This window comes from Bos grunniens, chromosome 12 (assembly GCF_055505025.1).
Source record: "Bos grunniens cultivar Pamir isolate PY7600 chromosome 12, Bosgru_T2T1.0, whole genome shotgun sequence".
Classification (NCBI taxonomy): Eukaryota; Metazoa; Chordata; class Mammalia; order Artiodactyla; family Bovidae; genus Bos; species Bos grunniens.
In genome coordinates this window covers 71,091,430-71,113,343 of record NC_141176.1, presented here as the reverse complement: position 1 = coordinate 71,113,343, position 21,914 = coordinate 71,091,430, and the positions used below count along the sequence as shown (strand labels likewise).

The window sequence follows — 21,914 nt, the reverse complement described above, 5'->3', positions numbered from 1 at the left end:
CAGTGAATTCAGTAAAGTTTCAGGATATGAACTTAATGTACAAAAATCTGCTGCATTTCTATACATTATTAACAAAGTATAAGAAAGGGAAATTAAGGAAACAATCCCATTTACCACTGCATCAAAAAGGCTAAAATGCCTAGAAATAAACCTACCTAAGGAGGTAAAAGACCGGTACCCCCAAAACTATAAGACACTAATGAAAGAAATTGAAGATAACAAAACAGATGGAAAGATATATCATGTTCTTGGGTTGGAAAAATCAGTATTGTCAAAATGACCATACCAAGGCAATCTACAGATTCAATGCAATGCCTATCAAATTACCAATGGAATTTTTCACAGAACTGGAACAAAAAAATATAAAATTTGTATGGAAAAACAAATGACACAAATAGTCAAAACAAAATTGAAAAAGAAGAACAAAGCTGGAGGAATCACATTCCTTGACTTCAACCATAGTACAAAGCTATAGTAATCAAAATGATAGTATGAAAGTGAAGTGAAAGTCACTCAGCCATGTCCAACTCTTTGTGACCCCATTGACTATACAGTCCATGGAATTCCCTAGGCCAGAATACTAGAGTGGGTGGCCTTTCCCTTCTCCAGGGGATTGTCCCAACCCAGGGATCAAACCCAAGTCTCCCATATTACAGGCAGATTCTTTACCAGCTGAGCCACAAGGGAAGCCCAAGGGAAAAGAGTATGATATTGGCACCCAAACAGACACATAGATCAATGGAGCAGCATAGAGAGCCCAGAAATAAACCCACACACTTAGGGTCAACTAATTTAAGACAAAGGAAGCAAGAATACACAATGGAGAAAGCACAGTCTCTTCAATAAGTGGTGCTGGGAAAATTGGACAGTTCAGTCACTCAGTTGTGTCCAACTCTTTGTGACCCCATGGACTGCAGCACACCAGGCTTCCCAGCCCATCAGCAACTCCTAGAGCTTGCTTAAACTCGTGTCCATCAAGTCAGTGATGCCATCCAACCATCTCGTCCTCTGTTGTCTCCTCTTCCTGTCTTTAATCTTCCCCAGCATGAGGGTCTTTTCCAATAAGTCAGTTCTTCACATCAGGTGGCCAAAGTGTTGGAGCTTCAACTTCAGCATCAGTCCTCCCAGTGAATATTCAGGACTGATTTCCTTTAGGATTGACTGGTTTGATCTCCTTGCTGTCCAAGGGACTCTTAAGAGTCTTCTCCAACACAACAGTTTAAAAGCATCAATACTTTGGCACTCAGCTTTCTTTATGGTTCAAATTTCACATCCATACATGACTGCTGGAAAAATGATAGTTGACTAAATGGACCTTTGTTGGTAAAGTACTGCCTCTGCTTTTTAATATGCTGTCTAGATTGATCATAGCTTTTCTTTCAAGAAGCAAGCATCTTTTAATTTCATGGCTGCAGTCACCATCTGCAGTGATTTTGGAGCCCAAGAAAATAAAGTCTGTCACTGTTTCCATTGTTTCCTCATTTATTTGCCATGAAATGATGGGACTGAAGGCAATGATCTTCGTTTTTTGAAAGTTTTAGGTAACTTTTACACTTTCTTCTTTCACTTTCATCGAGATTCTTTAGTTTCTTTTTGCTTTCTGCCATAAGGGTGGTGTCATCTGCATATCTGAGGTTATTGATATTTCTCCCTGCAATCTTGGTTACAGCTTGTGCTTCATTCAGCCCAACATTTCACATGATGTACTCTGCATATGAGTTAAATAAGCAGGGTAGCAATGTACAGCCTTGATGCACTCCTTTCCCAATTTGAAACCAGTCCACTGTTCCATGTCTGGTTCTAAATGTTGCTTCTTGACCTGCATACAGGTTTCTCAGGAGGCAGGTAAGGTGGTCTGGTATTCCCATCTCTTGAAGAATTTTCCAGAGTTTGTTGTGACCCACAAAGTAAAAGGCTTGAGTGTAGTCAATGAAGCAGAAGTAAATGTTTTTTCTGGTTTCTCTTGCTTTTTCTATGATCCAACGGATGTTGGCGATTTGATCTCTGGTTCCTCTGCCTTTTCTAAATCTGGCTTGTACATGTGGAAATTCTTGGTTCATATATGCTGAAGCCTAGCTTGGAGAATTTTGAATAATACTTTGGTTACATGTGAAATGAGCGCAATTGTGCAGTAGTTGTAACATCCTTTGTCATTGCCTTTCTTTTGGATTGGAAAGAAAACTGACTTTCCCAGTCCTGTGGTCACTGCTGAATTTTTCAAACTTGCTGGCATATTGAGCACAGCACTTTCACAGCATCATCTTTCAGGATTTGAAGTAGCTCAACTGGAATTCCATCACCTCTGCTAGCTTTGTTTGTAGTAATGCTTCCTAAGTAAGGCTCACTTGATTTCACACTCCAGGATGTCTGGCTCTAGGTGAGTGAGCACACCATCATGATTATCTGGGTCATTAAGATCTTTTTTGTATAGTTCTTCTGTGTATTCTTGCCACCTCTTCTTAATATCTTCTGCTTCTGTTAGGTCCATACCATTCCTATTCTTTATTATGCCCAACTTCGGTGTCTCTAATTTTCTTGAAGAGATCTCTATCTTTCCATTCTATTGTTTTCTTCTATTTCTTTGCACTGATCACTTAGGAAAATTCTGAGAGAGATGGGAATACCAGACCACCTGACCTGCCTCTTGAGAAACCTATATGCAGGTCATGAAGCAACAGTTAGAACTGGACATGGAACAATAGACTGGTTCCAAATAGGAAAAGGAGTATGTCAAGGCTGTATATTGTCACCCTGCTTATTTAACTTATCTGCAGAGTACATCATGAGAAATGATGGACTGGAAGAAGCATAAGCTGGAATCAAGATTGCCAGGAGAAATATCAAGAACCTCAGTTAAGCAGATGACACCAACCTTATGGCAGAAAGTGAAAAGGAACTCAAAAGCCTCTTGATGAAAGTGAAAGTGGAGAGTGAAAAAATTGGCTTAAAGTTCAACATTCAGAAAACAAAGAACATGGCATCTGGTCCCATCACGTATGGAAAATAGATAGGGAGACAGTGGAAACTGTCAGACTTTATTTTTGGGGGTTCTATAATCACTGCAGATGGTGATTGCAGCCATGAAATTAAGACGCTTACTCTTTGGAAGGAAAGTTATGACCAATCTAGATCGCATATTCAAAAGCAGAGACATTACTTTGCCAACAAAGGTCTGTCTAGACAAGGCTATGGTTTTTCCAGTGGTCATGTATGGATGTGAGAATTGGACTGTGAGAAAGCTGAGCGCTGAAGAATTGATGCTTTTGAACTGTGGTATTGGACAAGACTCTTGAGAGTCCCTTGGACTGCAAGGAGATCCAACCAGTCCATTCTGAAGGAGATTAGCCTTGGGATTTCTTTGGAAGGAATGATGCTAAAGCTGAAACTCCAGAACTTTGGCCACCTCATGCAAAGAGTTGACTCATTGGAAAAGACTCTGATGCTGGGAGGGATTTGGGGCAGGAGAAGGGGACAACAGAGGATGAGATGGCTGGATGGCATCACTGAATCAGTGGACGTGAGTCTGAGTGAACTCCGGGAGTTTGTGATGGACAGGGAGGCCTGGCGTGCTGCGATTCATGGGGTCACAAAGAGTTGGACACGACTGAGCAACTGAACTAAACTGAGCTGATCACTTAGGAAAGCTTTCTTATCTCTCCTTGCTATTCTTTGGAACTCTGCATTCAAATGGGTACATCTTTCCTTTTCTCCTTTGCCTTTCACTTCTCTTCTTTTCTCAGCTATTTGTAAGGTCTCCTCAGACAACCATTTTGCCTTTTTGCATTTCTTCTTCTTGAGGATGATTTTGATCACCACTTCCTGTACGTTATGAACCTCCATCCATAGTTCTTCAGGCACTGTATCTGTCAGATCTAATGCCTTGAATCTATTTGCCACATCTACTGCATAATCATATGGGATTTGATTTAAATCATACCTGAATAGCACAGTGGTTTTCCCTACTTTCTTCAATTTAAGTCTGAATTTGGCAATAAGGAGTTCATGAACTCAGCCACAGTCAGCTCCCAGTCTTATTTTTGCTGACTGTATAGAGCTTACCCGTCTTCAGTTGCAAAGAATATAATCAGTCTCATTTTGGTATTGACCATCTGGTGATGTCCTTGTGTAGAGTTGTCTATTATGTTGTTGGAAGAGGGTGTTTGCTATGACCACTGCATTCTCTTGGCAAAATGCTGTTAGCCTTTGCCCTGCTTCATTTTGTACTCCAAGGCCAAATTTGCCTGTTATTACAAGTATCTCTTGACTTCCTACTTTTGCATTCCAATCCTCTATAATGAAGAGGACATCTTTTTTGTGTGTTAGTTCTAGAAGTTTTTGTAGGTCTTCACAGAACCATTCAACTTTAGCTTCTTCAGCATTACTGTTTGGGGTGTGGACTTAGATTACTGTGATATTAAATGGTTTGCCTTGGAAATGAACAGAAATCATTCTGTCATTTTTGAGGCTGCATCCAAGTACTGCATTTCAGACTCTTTCATTGACTATGATGGCTACTCCATTTCTTCTAAGGGATTCCTGCCCACAATAGTAGATATAATGTTCATCTGAATTAAATTCGCACATTCCAGCTCATTTTATTTCACTGATTCCTAAAATGTTGATGCTTATTCTTGCCATAACCTATCTGACTACTTCCAATTTACCATGATTCATAGACAGAACATTCCATGTTCCTATGCAATATTATTCTTTACAGCATCAGAATTTACTTCCATCACCAGTCACATCCACAACTAGGTGTCATTTTCATTTTGGCTCAGCCTCTCCATTCCTTCAGGAGCTATTTCTCCACTCTTCTCCAGTAGCATATTGGGCACCTACTGACCCGGACAGTTCATCTTCCAGTGTCCTGTCTTTTTGCCTTTTCATATCTTCATGGAGTCCTCAAGGCAAGAATGCTGGAGTGTTTTTCCATTCCCTTCTCCAGTGGACCACATTTTGTCAGAACTCTCGACCATGACCCATTCATTTTGGGTGGCCCTACATGGCATGGCTCATAGTTTCACCGAGTTAGACAAGGCTGTGATTCAAGTGATCAGTTTGGTTATTTTTAAATGTAACTTGCTCCTTGGAAGAAAAGCTATGACAAACCTAGACAGCATATTAAAAAGCAGACACATTACTTTACCAATAAAGGTCTGGGGAAACTGGAGCTACATTTAAAAGGATGAAATTAAAGCATTCTCTAATACCATATACAAAAATATACTCAAAATGTATTAAAGCCCTGAATGTAAGACCAGATACTATAAAATTCCTAGAGGGAAATATAGGCAGAACACTCTTTGACATAAACAAAAGCAGTGTATTTTGGGGTTCTCTCTTAAAGTAAAGGAAATGAAAGCAAAAATAAACAACTAGAACAGAACTAAACTTAAAAACTTTCACTTGGAGAAAGAAATCATCAACAAAATGAAAAGAAAAGATACTAAATCATAGGAAATATTTGTAAATGATATGACCTATATGGGATTAATATCCAACATATATAAGCAATTTATATAACAGAACTTCAAAAAAAAACAACCCTATTAAAAATAGGCAGAAAGAACTAAATAGACATTTTTCCAATGAGGAAATGTGAATCAAAACCACAATGAGATATCACCTCAGACCTGTCAGAATGCCTTTCATCAAAAAGACCATAAATAACAAATGCTGGTAAGGATGTGGAGGAGAGGTAACACTCATACACTATTGGTTAAAATGTAAATTGGACAGCCACTATGAAGAACTGTATGAAGGCTTGTCAAAGAACTAAAAACAGAACTACCACATGACCCAACAATTCAACTTCCTGTGATATATCCAAAAAAACAAAAACACTACTTCAAAAAAGATACATGTACCACAATGTTCATATAAGCATTATTTACAATTGTCAGGATATGCAAGCAACCTAAGTATCCATCCACATACCTTTTGGGGGGGGCGGGGCAGGTGGGCAAAATCACTGCAGATGGTAACTGCAGCCATGAAACTAAAAGACACATGCTCCTTGGAAGAAAAGATATGACCAACTTAGACAGCATATTAAAAAGCAGAGATATTACTTTGCCAACAAAGGTCCATCTAGTCAAGGCTATGGTTTTTCCAGTAGTCATGTATGGATGTGAGAATTGGACTATAAAGAAAGCTGAGCACCGAAGAACTGACGCTTTTAAACTGTGGTGTTGGAGAAGACTCTTGAGAGTCCCTTGGACTACAAGGAGATCAAACCAGTCAATCTCAAAGGAAATCAATCCTAAATATTCATTAGAAGGACTGATACTGAAGCTCTAACTCCAATACTTTGGCCACGTGATGCCAAGAACTGACTCGTTGGAAAAGATCCTGATGCTGGGAAAGATGGAAGGTGGGAGGAGAAGGGTATGACAGAGGATGAGATAGTTGGATGGCATCACGGACTCGATGGACATGAGTCTGAGCCAGCTCCAGGAGTTGGTAATGGACAGGGAAGCCTGGTGTGCTTGGAAGCCCTGGAAGTCCATGGGGTCGCAAAGAGTCAGACACGACTAAGTGACTGAAATGAATGGAACCGATGCTAAATCAAACAAGTCAGAGAGAGAGAGAGCGGTAAATACTTTATGATATTGCTTATAATTGGAGCCTAAAAATATAAGAAACTGGTGAATAAAACAAAAGAGAAATAGATTCACAGATACAGAGAACAAACTAGTGGTTACCAGTGAAGTGGGGGAGCCATATAGTGATAGGGGAGTGGGAGGTACAACCTATTGGGAGTAAGGTAGCCTATAACGATATGTAGTACAACACAGGGAATACAGCCAATATCTTATAATAACTGTAAATGGAGTGTAATCTTTAAATATTATATAAAAATTTCTAAAAGATGGAAAAAGAAACAATTCCTTAAGGCTAATCAAGTAGGCAAATTAATGCCTTTGGCAAATGTTTACTTTCTTGTAAGCAACATGCTCCCCTGGAGAAGGGCATGGCAACCCACTCAAGTAATCTTGCCTGGAGAATTCCATGGACAGAGGAGCCTGGCAGGTTACGGTCCATGGAGTCGCAAAGAGTTGGACATGACTGAGCAACTAAGACTGTCACTTTCACTTTCAAGCGGCATGCCAGGAAGGGTTCAATTTCTCAAAGGTAACACTCCAAACACTAGTGCGAAGAGGAAGAAAACCAGGTGGACAATGGCTTACACGTGCATCAAAGAGTAAACTTTGAGCAAAACACCACCTCACAGCTAATATAAGATTTTCATAGTGCACTTCTGGTGAAATTTTCTATTTGTTTATTTAGTTATGGGAGTTAAACATTATCTGCAAAGACAGACTTCTAGATAATTTGTAGGGAAACCTGAGTATTCACCTTCTAAATGGTAGAAGGTGCAACAGAATAACAAAAATGATGATGGAGGACAAGGAAGATGCTTGACTGGAGTGTATGGGCATTGTTGCATTTCCCCATCACCTAGGAACAAATTAGCCTATGTTCTACAGTCTATGTGGAGAAGGCAATGGCAACTCGGTACTCTTGCCTGGAAAATCCCATGGACAGAAGAGCCTGGTAGGCTACAGTCCATGGGGTCGCGAAGAGTTGGAAACGACTGAGCGACTTCACTTTCACTTTTCACTTTCATGCATTGTAGAAAGAAACGGCAACCCACTCCAGTATTCTTGCCTGGAGAATCCCAGGGACAGAGAAGCCTGGTGGGCTGCCATCTACGGGGTCACAGAGAGTCAGACACATTTGATGTGACTTAATGGCACCCCACTCCAGTACTCCTGCCTGGAAAATCCCATTGATGGAGGAGCCTGGAAGGCTGCAGTCCATGGGGTCACTGAGGGTCAGATACAACTGAGCGACTTCACGTTCACTTTTCACTTTCATGCATTGGAGAAGGAAATGGCAACCCACTCCAGTGTTCTTGCCTGGAGAATCCCAGGGACAGAGGAGCCTGGTGGGCTGCCGTCTACAGGGTCACACAGAGTCAGACACTACTGAAGTGACTTAGCAGCAGTAGCAGCAGCAGCAGCAGCAGCTACAGTCTATGACTGACAGTGACATGCCAGGGCCCCCATTTTCACACTTGTTGCTGTTCTTCAATTGCTCAGTCATGTCCGACTTTGCAACCCCACGGACTGCAGCACACCAGGTTCTCCTGTTCATCAACAATTCCCAAAGCTTGTTCATACTCATGTCCATCGAGTTGGTGATGCTATCCAAGCATCTCATCCTCTGTCATCCCCTTATCCTGCCCTCAGTCTTTGCCAGCACCAGAGTCCTTTCCAATAAGTCAGCTCTTCACATCAGGTAGCCAAAGTGTTGGAGTTTCAGCTTTAGCATCAGTCCTTCCAATGAATATTCAGGATTGATTTCCTTTAGGATTGACTGGTTTGATATCCTTGCAGTCTAAGGGACTCTCAAGAGTCTTTTCCAACACCACAGTTCAAAAATATCAATTATTGGTGCTCAGCTTTCTTTATGGTCCAACTCTCATATGCCTACACGCCTACTGGAAAAAAAAAAAAAAAAAAAAACATAGCTTCGACTAGACAGACCTTTGTTGGTAAAGTAACGTCTCTGCTTTTTAATATGCTATCTAGGTTGGTCATAGCTTTTCTTCCAAGGAACAAGCATCTTTTAATTTCAAGGATGTAGTCACCATCTGTGGTGATTTTGGAGCCCCCCCAAAAATAAAGTCTGTCACTGTTTCCATTGTTTCCCCATCTATTTGCCATGAAGTGATGGGACTGGATGCCATGATCTTTGTTTTTTGAATGCTGAGTTTTATGCTAGCTTTTTAACTCCTCTCTTTCACTTTCGTCAAGAGTCTTTCTAGTTTCTCTTTGCTTTCTGCCATAAGGGTGGTGTCATCTACATATTTGAGGTTTTTGCTATTTCTCCCAGCAGTCTTGATTTCAGCTGGTGCTTCATTCAGCCTGGTATTTTGCATGATGCACTCTGAATAGAAGTTAAATAACAAGGGTGACAAAATACAGCCTTGACGTACTCCTTTCCGAATTTGGAACCAGTCCATTGTTCCATGTCTGGTTCTAACTGTTGCTTCTTGACCTGCATACAGGTTTTTCAGGAGGCAGGTATGGTGTTCTGGTATTCCCATCACTTTAAGAATTTTCCAAAGTTTGTTGTGATCCACAAATTAAACGGCTTTTGTGTAGTCAATGAAGCAGAACTAGATGTTTTCTGGAATTCTCTTGCTTTTTCTATGATCCAATGGATGTTGGCAATTTGATGTCTGGTTCCTCTACCTTTTCTAAATCTAGCTTAAAAATCTGGAAGCTTTTGGTTCATGTACTGTTGAAACCTAGGTTGGAGAGTTTTGAGCATTACTTTGCAAGCATGTGAAATGAGTGCAATTGTGCCATAGTTTGAACATTATTTGGCGTTGCCTTTCTTTGGGATTGGTATGAAAACTGACCTTTTCCAGTGCTGTGGCCACTGCTGAGCTTTTCAAATTTGCTGGCATACAGAGTGCAGCATTTTAACAGCATCATCTTTTAGGATTTGAAACAGCTCAGCTGAAAAAACGTGGTTCACTGGAGAAGGAAATGCAAACCACTTTAGCATTCTTGCCTTGAGAATCCCATGAACAGTATGAAAAGGCAAAAAGATTTGACACTAAAAGATGAACTCCCCAGGTCAGTAGATGCCCAACATGCTACTGGAGAAGAGCGAAGAAATAGCTCCAGAAGGAATGAAGAGGCTGAGCCAAAGTGAAAACAATGTCCCATTGTGGATGTGTCTGGTGGTAAAAGGAAAATCCAATGTTGTAAAAAGCAATATTGCATAGGAACCTGGAATGTTAGGTCCATTAATCAGGTTCACATAGCCCAAAGATTAACAAGACTCTGCTCAAAAAAGGATGAAGAAAGATATCTTTAATTGGCTGAGAAAAGTATTCCTAAAAAATAGAAGCTCTAGATAAGTAGCAACCAAGTAAAAGAAGTGCTTGTTTTCATTTAAATTGATTGGTTTTATCTGTCAATGAGGATTTTATTTTTAATGAAATATATATATATTAATGTGCACAGCAAGATGTTTGACATAAATGTACACTGGGAAATGATTACTATAGTTAAAACAGTTAACATATCCATTGCCTTGTATAGCTATCTTTTTGTGTCTGCAGTGAAAACATTTATAATCTACTCTCTCAGAAAATTTGAAGTATACAACGTGGTTAAATAAGGATTTTCTAAAATCAAAGAGCCCAGGACAAAGAGATATCTAAGATCTCATTTAACAAGAGCTCTCCAGCACATGACATTTGTGGCAGTTCATTTGTAAAGATATCTGTCGGGAGAAATATCAATAACCTCAGATATGCAGATGACACCTCCCTTATGGCAGAAAGTGAAGAGGAACTCAAAAGCCTCTTGATGAAAGTGAAAGTGGAGAGTGAAAAAGTTGGCTTAAAGTTCAACATTCAGAAAACGAAGATCATGGCATCCAGTCCCACCACTTCATGGGAAATAGATGGGGAAACAATGGAAACAGTGTCAGACTTTATTTTTCTGGGCTCCAAAATCACTACGGATGATGACTGCAGCCATGAAATTAAAAGACGCTTACTCCTTGGAAGGAAAGTTCTGACCAACCTAGATAGCATATTCAAAAGCAGAGAAATTACTTTGCCAACAAAGGTCCGTCTAGTCAAGGCTATGGTTTTTCCTGTGGTCATGTATGGATGTGAGAGTTGGACTGTGAAGAAGGCTGAGCGCTGAAGAATTGGTGATTTTGAACTGTGGTGTTGGAGAAGACTCTTGAGAGTCCCTTGGACGGCAAGGAGATCCAACCAGTCCATTCTGAAAGAGATCAGCCCTGGGATTTCTTTGGAAGGAATGATGCTGAAGCTGAAACTCCAGTACTTTGGCCATCTCATGTGAAAAGTTGACTCATTGGAAAGGACTCTGATGCTGGGAGGGACTGGGAGCAGGAGGAGAAGGGGACGACAGAGGATGAGATGACTGGATGGCATCACTGACTCGATGGAAGTGAGTCTGAGTGAACTCCGGGAGTTGGTGATGGACAGGGAGGCCTGGCGTGCTGCGATTCATGGGGTCGCAAAGAGTCGGACATGACTGAGTAACTGATCTGATCTGATACTAGATAAGACTAGAGTAAAATATAAAATAACTTTATAGCATTTCTCAATACAAAAACACTAGAAACATCAAACCAGATTTTATTAAAGCTGCTATAATGCATACTAAACAAAACCCCCAAATATTGCATTAATAACTTCAATGAATAGCAACATAAATACCCTCTAAAATTGCTAAAAACAAATTAAAATTTCAATTTTTTTCCCAAACACTCAACCATTTTCTTTAACATTATCAAAAACAATAGTAACTACAGAATAGCATGAGTAAATCTAATTTGGCACAGATTTCACTTCTATTTTTATTTAATAAGCACAATTATATTAAATGTGACTAGATGCATCATTTAAAATATAATCATTTATTTTATTAAAAACATATTTTTCTCCTAAATTTAATGTTATATGTCCAATCACTGAACTCACTTTTAAACATGACTTTGATGTAAATGAAGGTTTAAATGAAAAACAACAAAATTTCCATGAATACCACAATAAAATTTAGGCAAGAAACATTGAAAATCAGTTTGATAATTTTGATACCTAATTTTTAATTAGATTTCAGTATAAGTTTAGTGGGTATTATGCACCAGCCTATACATAAAAGTTATCAAATGCAGCCCTGGTCTGATCTCCAAACAAAACTTTTCATTATATATTGGTAAAGTTTTCTCAAACAACAACAAACTGGCTTGAAACAAATATCAAGTATCTCTGGTAAGAAGTAAATGACACAGCAACAAAATTTTTAATCTACAGAAAACTTTCCCAATATGCTTCTGATTCTTCAGAGGATGTACAAACTTTTGTACCAAATGACACTTACCTTGCGGTAAATAATATGGCACATGGCTACTCTTAATCTCATTCCTATACGCTGAGTGTAATAGAAGAAAAAGTTGTGCAGAATGTTCAAAATTAAAAAGCAGACATTCAGTACAGCAGTGTAGCCATAGGCTTTGAACAAAGCCCCAGAATCAGAGGGATCATAGTTTTTAAAGTAAGTAAGTAAATCCTCAAAATATGTTGGTAATAGTACTCTGAAGATTTCCTAAAAGGAAAGGAAAAGAAACCTTAATTAGAAATATAAGCCATACCAGTTTTTCTTATCACAAACTTCACTTTTTTTAAATTTAATTTTTGTTGTGGTTCACTTGCTAAGTCATGTCTGATTCTTTGTGACCCCATGGACTGCAGCATGCCAGGCTTCCCTGTCCCTCACTATCTCTTGGAGTTTGCTCAAACTCATGTCTATTGAGTCAGTGATGCCATTTAACTATCTCAGCCTCTGTCACCCCCTTCTCCTTGTGCCCTCAATCTTTCCCAGCATCAAGTGAGTTAGCTCTTTGCATCAGTTGCCCAAAGGATTGGAGCTTCAGCTTCAGCATCAGTCCTTCCAATAAATATTCAGGACTGATTTCCTTTGGGATTGACTGCTTTGATCTCCTTAAAGTCAAAGGGGCTCTCTTCAGAATCACAGTTTGAAAGCATTAATTCTTCAGTGCTCAACCTTCTTTATGGTCCAACTCTCGCATCTGTACACGACTACTGGAAAAACCAAAGCATTGATTATGTCGACCTTTATTGGCACAATAAAGCATAGTTGATTTACAATGCTATGTTAGTTTCAGGTGCTCAACCTTCTTTACAGTCCAACTCTCACACCTGTACATGACTACTGGAAAACCAAAGCTTTGTTTATGTGGACCTTTATTGGCACAATAAAGCACAGTTGATTTACAATGCTATGTTAGTTTCAGGTGTACAGCAAAGTGATTCAGTTATGCATATAGCTATTCTTTTTCAGATTATATTCCCATATAGGTTATCACAGATTATTGAGTAGAGTTCCCTGTGCTACACAGTGCTTTCTGCTCACTGTCTGATGCTTTGCAGCCTTATGGACTGTAGCCTGCCAGGTTCCTCTGTCCATGGGATTCTCCAGATAAGAATACTGGAGCGGGTTGCCATTTCCTCCTCTAGGGGATCTTCCTGACCCAGAGATCCAAACCACATCTCCTGCATCTCCTGCATTAGCAGGTGGATACTTCACCAATAAACCACGTAGGAAGCCCCACGCTATACAGTTGCTGCTGCTAAGTCACTTCAGTCGTGTCCGACTCTGTGCGACCCAATAGACGGCAGCCCACCAGGCTTCCCCGTCCCTGGGATTCTCCAGGCAAGAACACTGGAGTGGGTTGCCATTTCCTTCTCCAATGCTATACAGTAGGTCCTTGTTAATTATTAATATATATTTCATATATAGTAGTGTGTATATGTTCACCTTAAAGTCCTAATTTATTCCTCCTCCTGCCTTTCCCCTTTGAAAACCAAAAGTTTGTTTTTGAAGTCTGTTTGGAACAACGTTCATTTATATCATTTTTTTAGATTCCACATATAACTGATACCATATGATATTTGTCCTTCTCTATCTGACTTATTTCACTCAGTATTATAATCTCTAAGCCCATCCATGTGGTTGCAAATGGTATTATTTAATTCTTTTTTGTGACTGAGTAATATTTCATTGTATATACATACCACATCTTCTTTATCCATTTCTCTGTCAATAGACTTTTATATTGCTTCAAAACTATTGTAAGTAGTGATGCAATGAACACTGAGGTGCATGTGTCTTTTCAAATAATGGTTTCCTCTGGATATGTGACCAGTAGAGGGATTGCTGGATCATGTGGTAGTTCTATTTTTAGTTTTTTTGAGGAATCTCCATACTGTATAATTTACATTCTCACCAACAGTGTAGGAGGTTTCCTTTCTCTCCACATCTTCTCCAGCATTTATTATTTGCAGACTTTTTGATGATGGTTATTCTGACTGGTGTCAGGTGACAACTCATAGCAGTTTGATTTGCATTTCTCTAATAATTAACAATGTTAAGCATCTTTTCACATGCTTTTTGGCCATCTGTATATTTCTTTTGAGAAATGTCTATTTAGACCTTTGCCAATTTTTTGATTGGGTTCTTTTTATCTATTGAGCTGCATGAGCTGTTATATATTTTGAAGATTAATCCCTTATCAATCACTTCATTTGCAAATATTTTCTTCCATTCTGTGGGTTGTCTTTTCATAAAAGGAGAAGTCAATATTTGCACAAGAATAGTGGGGGACTTTAGCACTCCACTTACATTAATGGACAGATCATACAGACAGAACAATCAATAAGGAAACAGAGGCCTAAAGTGACACATTAGACCATTCTATCTGAATGCAGCAGAATACACATTCTCCTCCAGTGTACATGGAACATTCTCCAGGATAGCTAACATGCTGAGCCACAAAGCAACCCTCAGTAAATTTAAGAAAACTGAAATCATATCAATCATCTTATCCAACCACAACATTATGGATTACAAATCAACTACAAGGGAAAAAACTGTAAAAAAAAAAAAATCACACAGATATGAAAGCTAAATAATATCTTTACTAAGCAACCAATGCATCACTGAAATAATCAAAGAGGAACTCAAAAAATACCTAGAGATAAATGAAAGCACAATGATCCTAAACCTATGGGATGCAGCAAAAGCAGTTCTAAGAGGGAAGTTTATACTACTACAATCTTATCTCAGGAAACAAGAAAAATCTCAAATAAACAACCTAACCTTACACCTCAAACAACCAGAGAAAGAAGTACAAACAAAATTCAAAGTTAGGAGAAGAGAAAAAATTATAAATATCAGAGCAGAAATTAAAGAGACAAAGAATACAATAGAAAAGATCAATGAAACTAAAAGCTGGTTCATCAAAAATATAAGCAAAATTTATAAGCCTTTAACCAGACTTATCAAGAAAAAAAGGAAGAGGGCTCAAATTAACAAAGTTAGAAATGAAAAAGAAAAAGTTACAATGGGCACTAAAGAAATACAAAGAAATATGAGAGACTATTACAAGCAAATATATGCCAATAAAGTGGACAACCTGGAAGAAATGGACAAGTGTTTAGAAAAGTAAAACCTTCCAAGATTGAAGTCTGAACCAGGAAGAAATAGAAAATATGAACAGACTAATCATAAGTACTGAAATTGAAACTGTGAGTAAAAACTTCCCAAAAAGCTTCCCAGGACCTGATGGCCTTGTCCATCAGTCCAGGACCTTTGTCTGGCTGACCAGACAAAGATACCACAGAAAAAGAAAATTACAAGCCAATCTCACTGATGAACATAGGAACAAAAATCCTCAACAAAATACTAGCAAATAAAATCCAACAACACATTAAAAAGATCATACACCATGATCAAGTGGGATTTATCTCAGGGATGCAAGGACTCTTTAGTATATGCAAATCAATCTATGTGATATATTATACTAACAAATTGAAGAATAAAAGCCATATGATCATCTCAATAGATGCAGAAAAAGCTTTCAACAAAATTAAACATCCATTTATGATAAAAACTCTGCAGAAAGTGGGAATAGAGGGAACCTACCTAAACAAAATAAAGGCCATATACCACAAACCCACAGCTAACATACTCAATGATGAAAAGCTGAAAGTATTTCCTCTAAGATCAGGAACAAAAAAAGGATGTCCATTCTTGCCACTCTTATTCAACATAGCTTTTAAAGTCCTAGCCACAGCAATCAGAGAAGAAAAAGAAATAAAGGAATCCAAATTGGAAAATAAAATTTTCATTGTTTGCAAATGACATGATACTATACACAGAAATTTCTAAAGCCACTACCATAAAACTACTAAAGCTCATTAGTGAATTCAGTAAGCTTTCAAGAAACAAAATAAATACCCATAAATCTCTTGCATTTCTATACACAAACCAGCTTCACCTTTATTATTAGCATATTAAGGTGGCATTTTCACAAAATGCTACACTCATGGCTAGTCTAAAAGAAAGATATACAGATCCACTCTCTTCTATAAGACAAGCAGACAATAGCTTTAAACTTAAGCCAACATTTTTCAAGGTAATAAATCCTTGGTACATTGTGTTTGGTACACTGTGGATGCTCAATAAATATTACATCCAGTGTTTTAGAACACATTTAGTAAAACACCAAGTGAGTCTTTGCCTAAGATGAATGAGGAAAAGGTTACAGAAGAAGGATAAGATATTCGCTTCCATATGAACAAGCCCTGCTGGTAGCCTGCCCCTGTCTCATGTAGTCTCAATGTTCCAGCCTGGCAGAAAGTCAAGGTGGCTCATGTAGGCAAGACACACTCCTGCTACCATCCTCTGCTTTAAGAGCCTTTATGAACTGACACATTGGCACAAACACAGATCCAATATTTCCCAGCCAGAATTCCACATGTCAGCAAATCAAGATATCAGACTAGCTTTTGTTGGAGTATCACAAATAAACCAGCCTTGGGAGGTTCCCAGACTCTCAGCTCCAGGTGGCACTGCATCAATATATCTCTAGACCTTAGAAGCTGGGATGTTCCTTGGAGTTAAAAATTAAACACAGCAGAAGACAAGCTAAAAATAAAATGTCTATGGTTCTCCATCAGCCACACATTGCAGGTGTTGGTTTGGAAAAAATGATTTCTTCCCCAGAGCAAAAAATTAAAATACTAAACCAATCAGTTGGGAGGCATTAGGGCTTAACTCCTGAGTAAGTAACATTTACAGAAAGCAATTGTCTTTCCCCAAAGAAATAGTAACACTTGCCCACCCTGCCAAATAGCCACTCCACCAAACATCCTACTACGTTCTCCCTGTAGTCACCCCTTGAGAAAGTACCCTTTTTCCCCAGCAAGGAAAACCAAACTCTCAACACGAATTCAAGTTACAAAAAGTAAACACTTAGGCACTCAACATCATTTCCTCCACAGACTTGTCAAAAGACAAAATGCCAAAAGTTTGGAAATCTTTCTGGAATTCCATTTTGAGATAAATTTTTCCTTTAAGCAATCTCCTTACTAACACAGACAAGGTAAACAACTGACAGGCTGCTTTGATAGTTCTCTTCTTTTTATCTGAAGTTGAGGAACCCATGCACAAGAGGAAGGGAAAGTAGAATCCAAAACACCAAACATAAGACAAAACTAACAAGCATTTTCTGCTCAGCCAACGAGTACCCAATCAGGATATGTACAGAAAGCTATTCTCATCCCTCAGATGGGTGTGACACTGAACCCCAACACTCCTGTTTTGTTGCACACACATGTTCACACACTGCATCAACTACTTTGTTTTCCAAGAGGTCACAGAAGTTTTTATCTACTATAGAGAAGTAGGGCTTCTCCAAAGGCTCCGTATTAAAGAATCTGCCCGTAATGCAGGAGATGCAGCAGGAGCTGCAGGTTTGATCCCTGGGTCAGGAAGATCCCCTGGAGAAGGAAATGGAAACCCACTCCAGTAGTCTTGCCTAGAGAATCCCATGGACAGTGAAGCCTGGCAGACTACGATCCATGGGATTGCAAAAGTCAGGCACGACTTAGCAACTAAACAGCAACAATAGAGAAGTAAGCAAATAATGCTTAGTTAAATATGAGTAAGATGATCAAATCAGAGCAAGATGATCAGTTCTCAAAAGCACAAAGGCTCACTATTACCTTTCCAGCATGCTTCATCATTCATTCCAAGGGGCATGAAGAGCTTAAAAGAGCCCCTCATCCAATAGATGATAAAACACACTTTTTATAGAGTTTACTGAGATGGAATGGGAGGCTTGCACAGAGAAGCAAGAATGTCAAACCGGACACAGGCACAGTTCCAGAGCAGGTATGGCCAAGGACAGCCCAGTGCTGCAGTCTGCAAACCTGGGGCTCTCCACCAGAAGCCCAGCACTAACACCTGCCTTCCCAAACTGTCCTGAAACTTATGATTGTCTCTAGGAATCACTGTTGCCTGTTACTCAGCTCTTTGATTGAGCCTAACGTTGGTGTAATTATAAAAGAAAGTAAGAGCAATATCACCCACCAAAGAGCATACCAACAGATGAAACAAATTCAGGAAAAAAAAAAAAAAAAGTGCAAATAAAGGTATGTCATTACTGCTTAAGTGTCAGGATTTTTATACTAAAAGGTATCACTTAATAACCCAGTTGAAAAAAACAGTCTCATTAAGGAGCAATGCCAGTTCATGTCCCATAGCTTGAACTCCTCTGTCTATTCTTGATCCTGAACCTCAACTAGTAAGAAATACAACAGCTGAGAAAATATTCACTATCAAACCTGAAACTAACCAAATTAAAATTTTCTGGGTAAGTGTGAACAAGGACAAAAATCACCCCTATAAATCCTTCACTTTTGACACCCATCTATGACCTAATGAAAATTCTTTCCACAAAACAACTGAAAATAGTTTTATTCCTTCACAAGTATTTTTCACAACTGTAAAACCATACAAGATTTTTTTTAAAGAGCCCAATTTAATTCCACAATGCTCATCATTTAAAGTTCTCTGAGAGTCTCAGAGTCTCTGAGGCAGACATTTCTTGATGGAGTCCTTTGTATTCAGCCTCCTAAAAACATCATCTGTTTGACCCCGTGTCTGGTTTAGGGGAACTTCTTACACGTTTGATGCTAGAACTTCCACAGTGGGTACAATGCCTCCTCTATGTTTCCCCATGAAACATTTCTTGCCCAATTCCATGATCTTTGATTTATGAGGAAAAAAAAAATAAAACACAGGATATAGAAATAAGAAATCAGGCAAAGAAAGACTGCTTGAGTCAAATATAGGCAGAAAAGAGTGAGTTTGTGGGAAAATGAACAGGCAGTTAATCTTTAGAAATGGGGAACAAGTGACAAGCGTAGAGTTTAGAAAGATCCAGAACTAAGGAGGAAAAGCAGTGAATCTGGGTAAATCTTAACCATCAGGATCCTAGATATACTTTCACTCCTCTTTTACAAAGTGGTCTTCATCCTGACTGCACCTTAGCATCACCTAGGGGAGCAATGCAGTTAAGAGCACTCAAAGGACTGAGGCCCACCTCCAGAATCTGGTTTAGGTTCAACTGGTTAAGGATGGATCCTGAGTTCCCTCTCCATGGACAATTCTGGGTACAGGAACTAATCCCATGTAAGTATCTGCTATCCTCCTCTCCCACAATGTCATGGCATTTGAGCCTGGAAAAGCTACAGACCTACTTACAAGTACCACAAAGGCTGACTGGATTGGTAGGTGGGTTGAATGGTTGGTTGATTGGTTGGCGGTGCTTTGTCTTCATTACTGCAAATGAGCTTTCACTAGTTGCAGCAAGCAGGGGCTGCTCTGTAGTTACAGGGCCCAGGCTTCTCATTGTGGTGGCTTCTGTTGTTGCCTAGCATGGGCTCTATGCACGTGGGTTTCCTTAGTTGTGGCTCCCAAGCTCTAGAACACAGGCCCAGTAGTTGTGGTGCAGTGGGGTTTAGTTACCTTGTAGCATGTGGAATCTTTCCAGACCAAGGATAGAACCAGTGTCCCCTGCATTGGCAGGCAGATTCCTAACCACTGGAGCACCAGGGATGTCTACCACAAAGGGTTTTAATCAGAATTCAATGTGACATATTGTACTTCCAGGAAAATCCTTATGACCCCAAGTCTTGAGGTTCCAATGATGAAATTAAAACCTTTCTGCACAGTAGGAAAAATTGAGTGTTCAGAAAACACTACATTCACAAAATGAAAAGATGAATCCAAATGGGTTTGTTAAGTTGCCTTTAAAAGGAGAAGGAACTAGAATGGAACAAGGATATCAACCTTTTTTTAAAAAATGTAGCTTTTCTGCTGATTTAACTTTGGAAGCATGAAACCATTATACAGAATTATAATTACAAAACAACTAACTTTTTAAAAAGCAACTCCTAAAATCTGAGTAAAATGAAACAAAAGTAACTAAATATATACTCATCCAATTGGTTGGCAGAGCCATATTAAAAAGAACTATTTTTAAATGGTTTTAAAACAAAATAATTTGAAAATGTACCCTCTGTGTGATATATCTACTTAAAGAGAATATGAACTGCAAAAAATTCTAAACTGTTTTGAGAAGTCACATTATGGGTGATAGTGTTCATATCATAAGGTAAAACACTTGAATATAATTATATTGTTATCATTGCAAACTGGGATTAGATATGGGACAACAGAGAATAGATGACTGGAAAAAAAGAGATATATTATAGATTTAAGAAAAATGAGATGAAGAAAAAGCACTAATGTCCTGAATCTGACTTGAATTGGAAATACTCATGTAGACTCATGATATGTTTACATTAAAAAAAAAAAAAAAAAGTATTCTACAGCTTCCCTGGTGGTCTAGTGGTTAGGAATTCACCTGCCAAATGCAGGGGACTCTGGTTCTATTTCTGACCCAGGAAGATTCCACATGCCAGAGTGTAACTAAGCCCATGTGCCACAACTACTGAAGCCCGAGTACCCTAGAGCCTGTACTCTGCAACAAGAGAAGCCACCACAGTGAGCAGCCCACACATCACAACTAGAGAGTAGCCCCCATTCGCAGCAACCAGAGAAAAGCCCACACAGCAACAAAGACCCAGCACAACCAAAAATAAAAATAAACCAAATTAAAAAACTGTTAAATGTATTCTCTCTTTTTCCAATTAAAAAGCTGAGAAGCAATAACCAATTAAGCAGCAAGGAGCAACTCTAGTGCTCATACCATTTCCCACCAAAAGGAGCCAGATTTGCTTGAAGAAATTCTGATACCAGGGCTAGGGGAAAAGCTGTACAAGATAAACTAGAAATATCTTGTCACACCAGAAAGCAGAAAAGGCTAGCTAAGCCTACTAGAATATGTACAAAAGACTTAGGACCCAACCTAGATAGATTCCCACTGGCCAAAGATGGCCAAAGCTTGGCTTAAGCATAACAACTGTAATCATCATAACAACTGAAGCACATCAGAAATGCTTAAATACTCTGGGGCTTGACAAAACAAACAAAAAAAAAATAACAACAGCAACAAAATTCATTAGCCCCAGAGGAGAAGCAACTCACTATTTTGAAAATTAGTTTTTAATGTAAAAACAGGTAGTTCAAGATGGCAGAGTACAAGGACATGCACTCATCTCCCCCTGCAAGAGCACCAAAATTGCAACTAACTGCTGAACAACTATTGACAGGAGGATGCTGGAACATACCAAAAAAAAAGATACCCCACATCCAAAGACAAAGCAAGACCCGGGTTCCAGCCCTGGGTTGGGAAGATCCCCTGGAGAAGGAAATGGCAATCCACTCCAGGACTATTGCATGGAAAATCCCATGGACAGAAGAGCCTGGTAGACTACAGTCCATGGGGTCGCAAAGAGTCGGACATGACTGAGCGACTTCACTTTACTCACTTAATACCATTTTGTCATGATTGGTCAACAGAAAAATAATACTCTATATCATGAAAACTACAATTTAATAGAAAAAACTTGTTACCACTTTTTAAAATCCAGATGCATATCAGAATTATCTTGTAATTTTTCAAAAAATACAAATGTATAGGTATTGCTTTTTTTTCTCCAGAGCTTTAGATATATCTCTAATGAGCAGCCATGTTTAAAAATAACTGGACTATATGATGGTCTTTTACTTTTATCTAATTTGTTTCACTTTTTCTATTTCATATTCAGTGCTCCAATTTTATTTAGTTTGTATTTTCCAATTTCTCCATCTCTTCTTTTGTTTTTGATGTTCTTTCTCAAGCCTTTATCAAGTGCAGTAGGAAAGCTTTTGTATAAATAAATGATATGTATAATATATATATTTTACAAAACATGAACTTTTGCCTAGCTAAAAATTTTATGACATTTTGATTCTACTTGTTTGACTTAGTATGGATAGAATGCTAGATTTCTAATTTAAAAAAATAAATAA

The 21,914-nt window shown here is 38.8% G+C and overlaps 1 protein-coding gene across 1 annotated transcript in view; it reads right to left on the bottom strand.

Moving 5' to 3' along the window:
• Nucleotides 1-21,914, bottom strand: part of LOC147361871 (ATP-binding cassette sub-family C member 4-like) — a 448,560-nt gene that overhangs the window by 251,240 nt on the left and 175,406 nt on the right. The window contains exon 13 of the mRNA XM_086328628.1: nucleotides 11,949-12,173. Within this exon, the coding sequence (XP_086184754.1) occupies nucleotides 11,949-12,173 (225 nt within the window). The remainder of the gene's footprint in view (nucleotides 1-11,948; nucleotides 12,174-21,914) is intronic.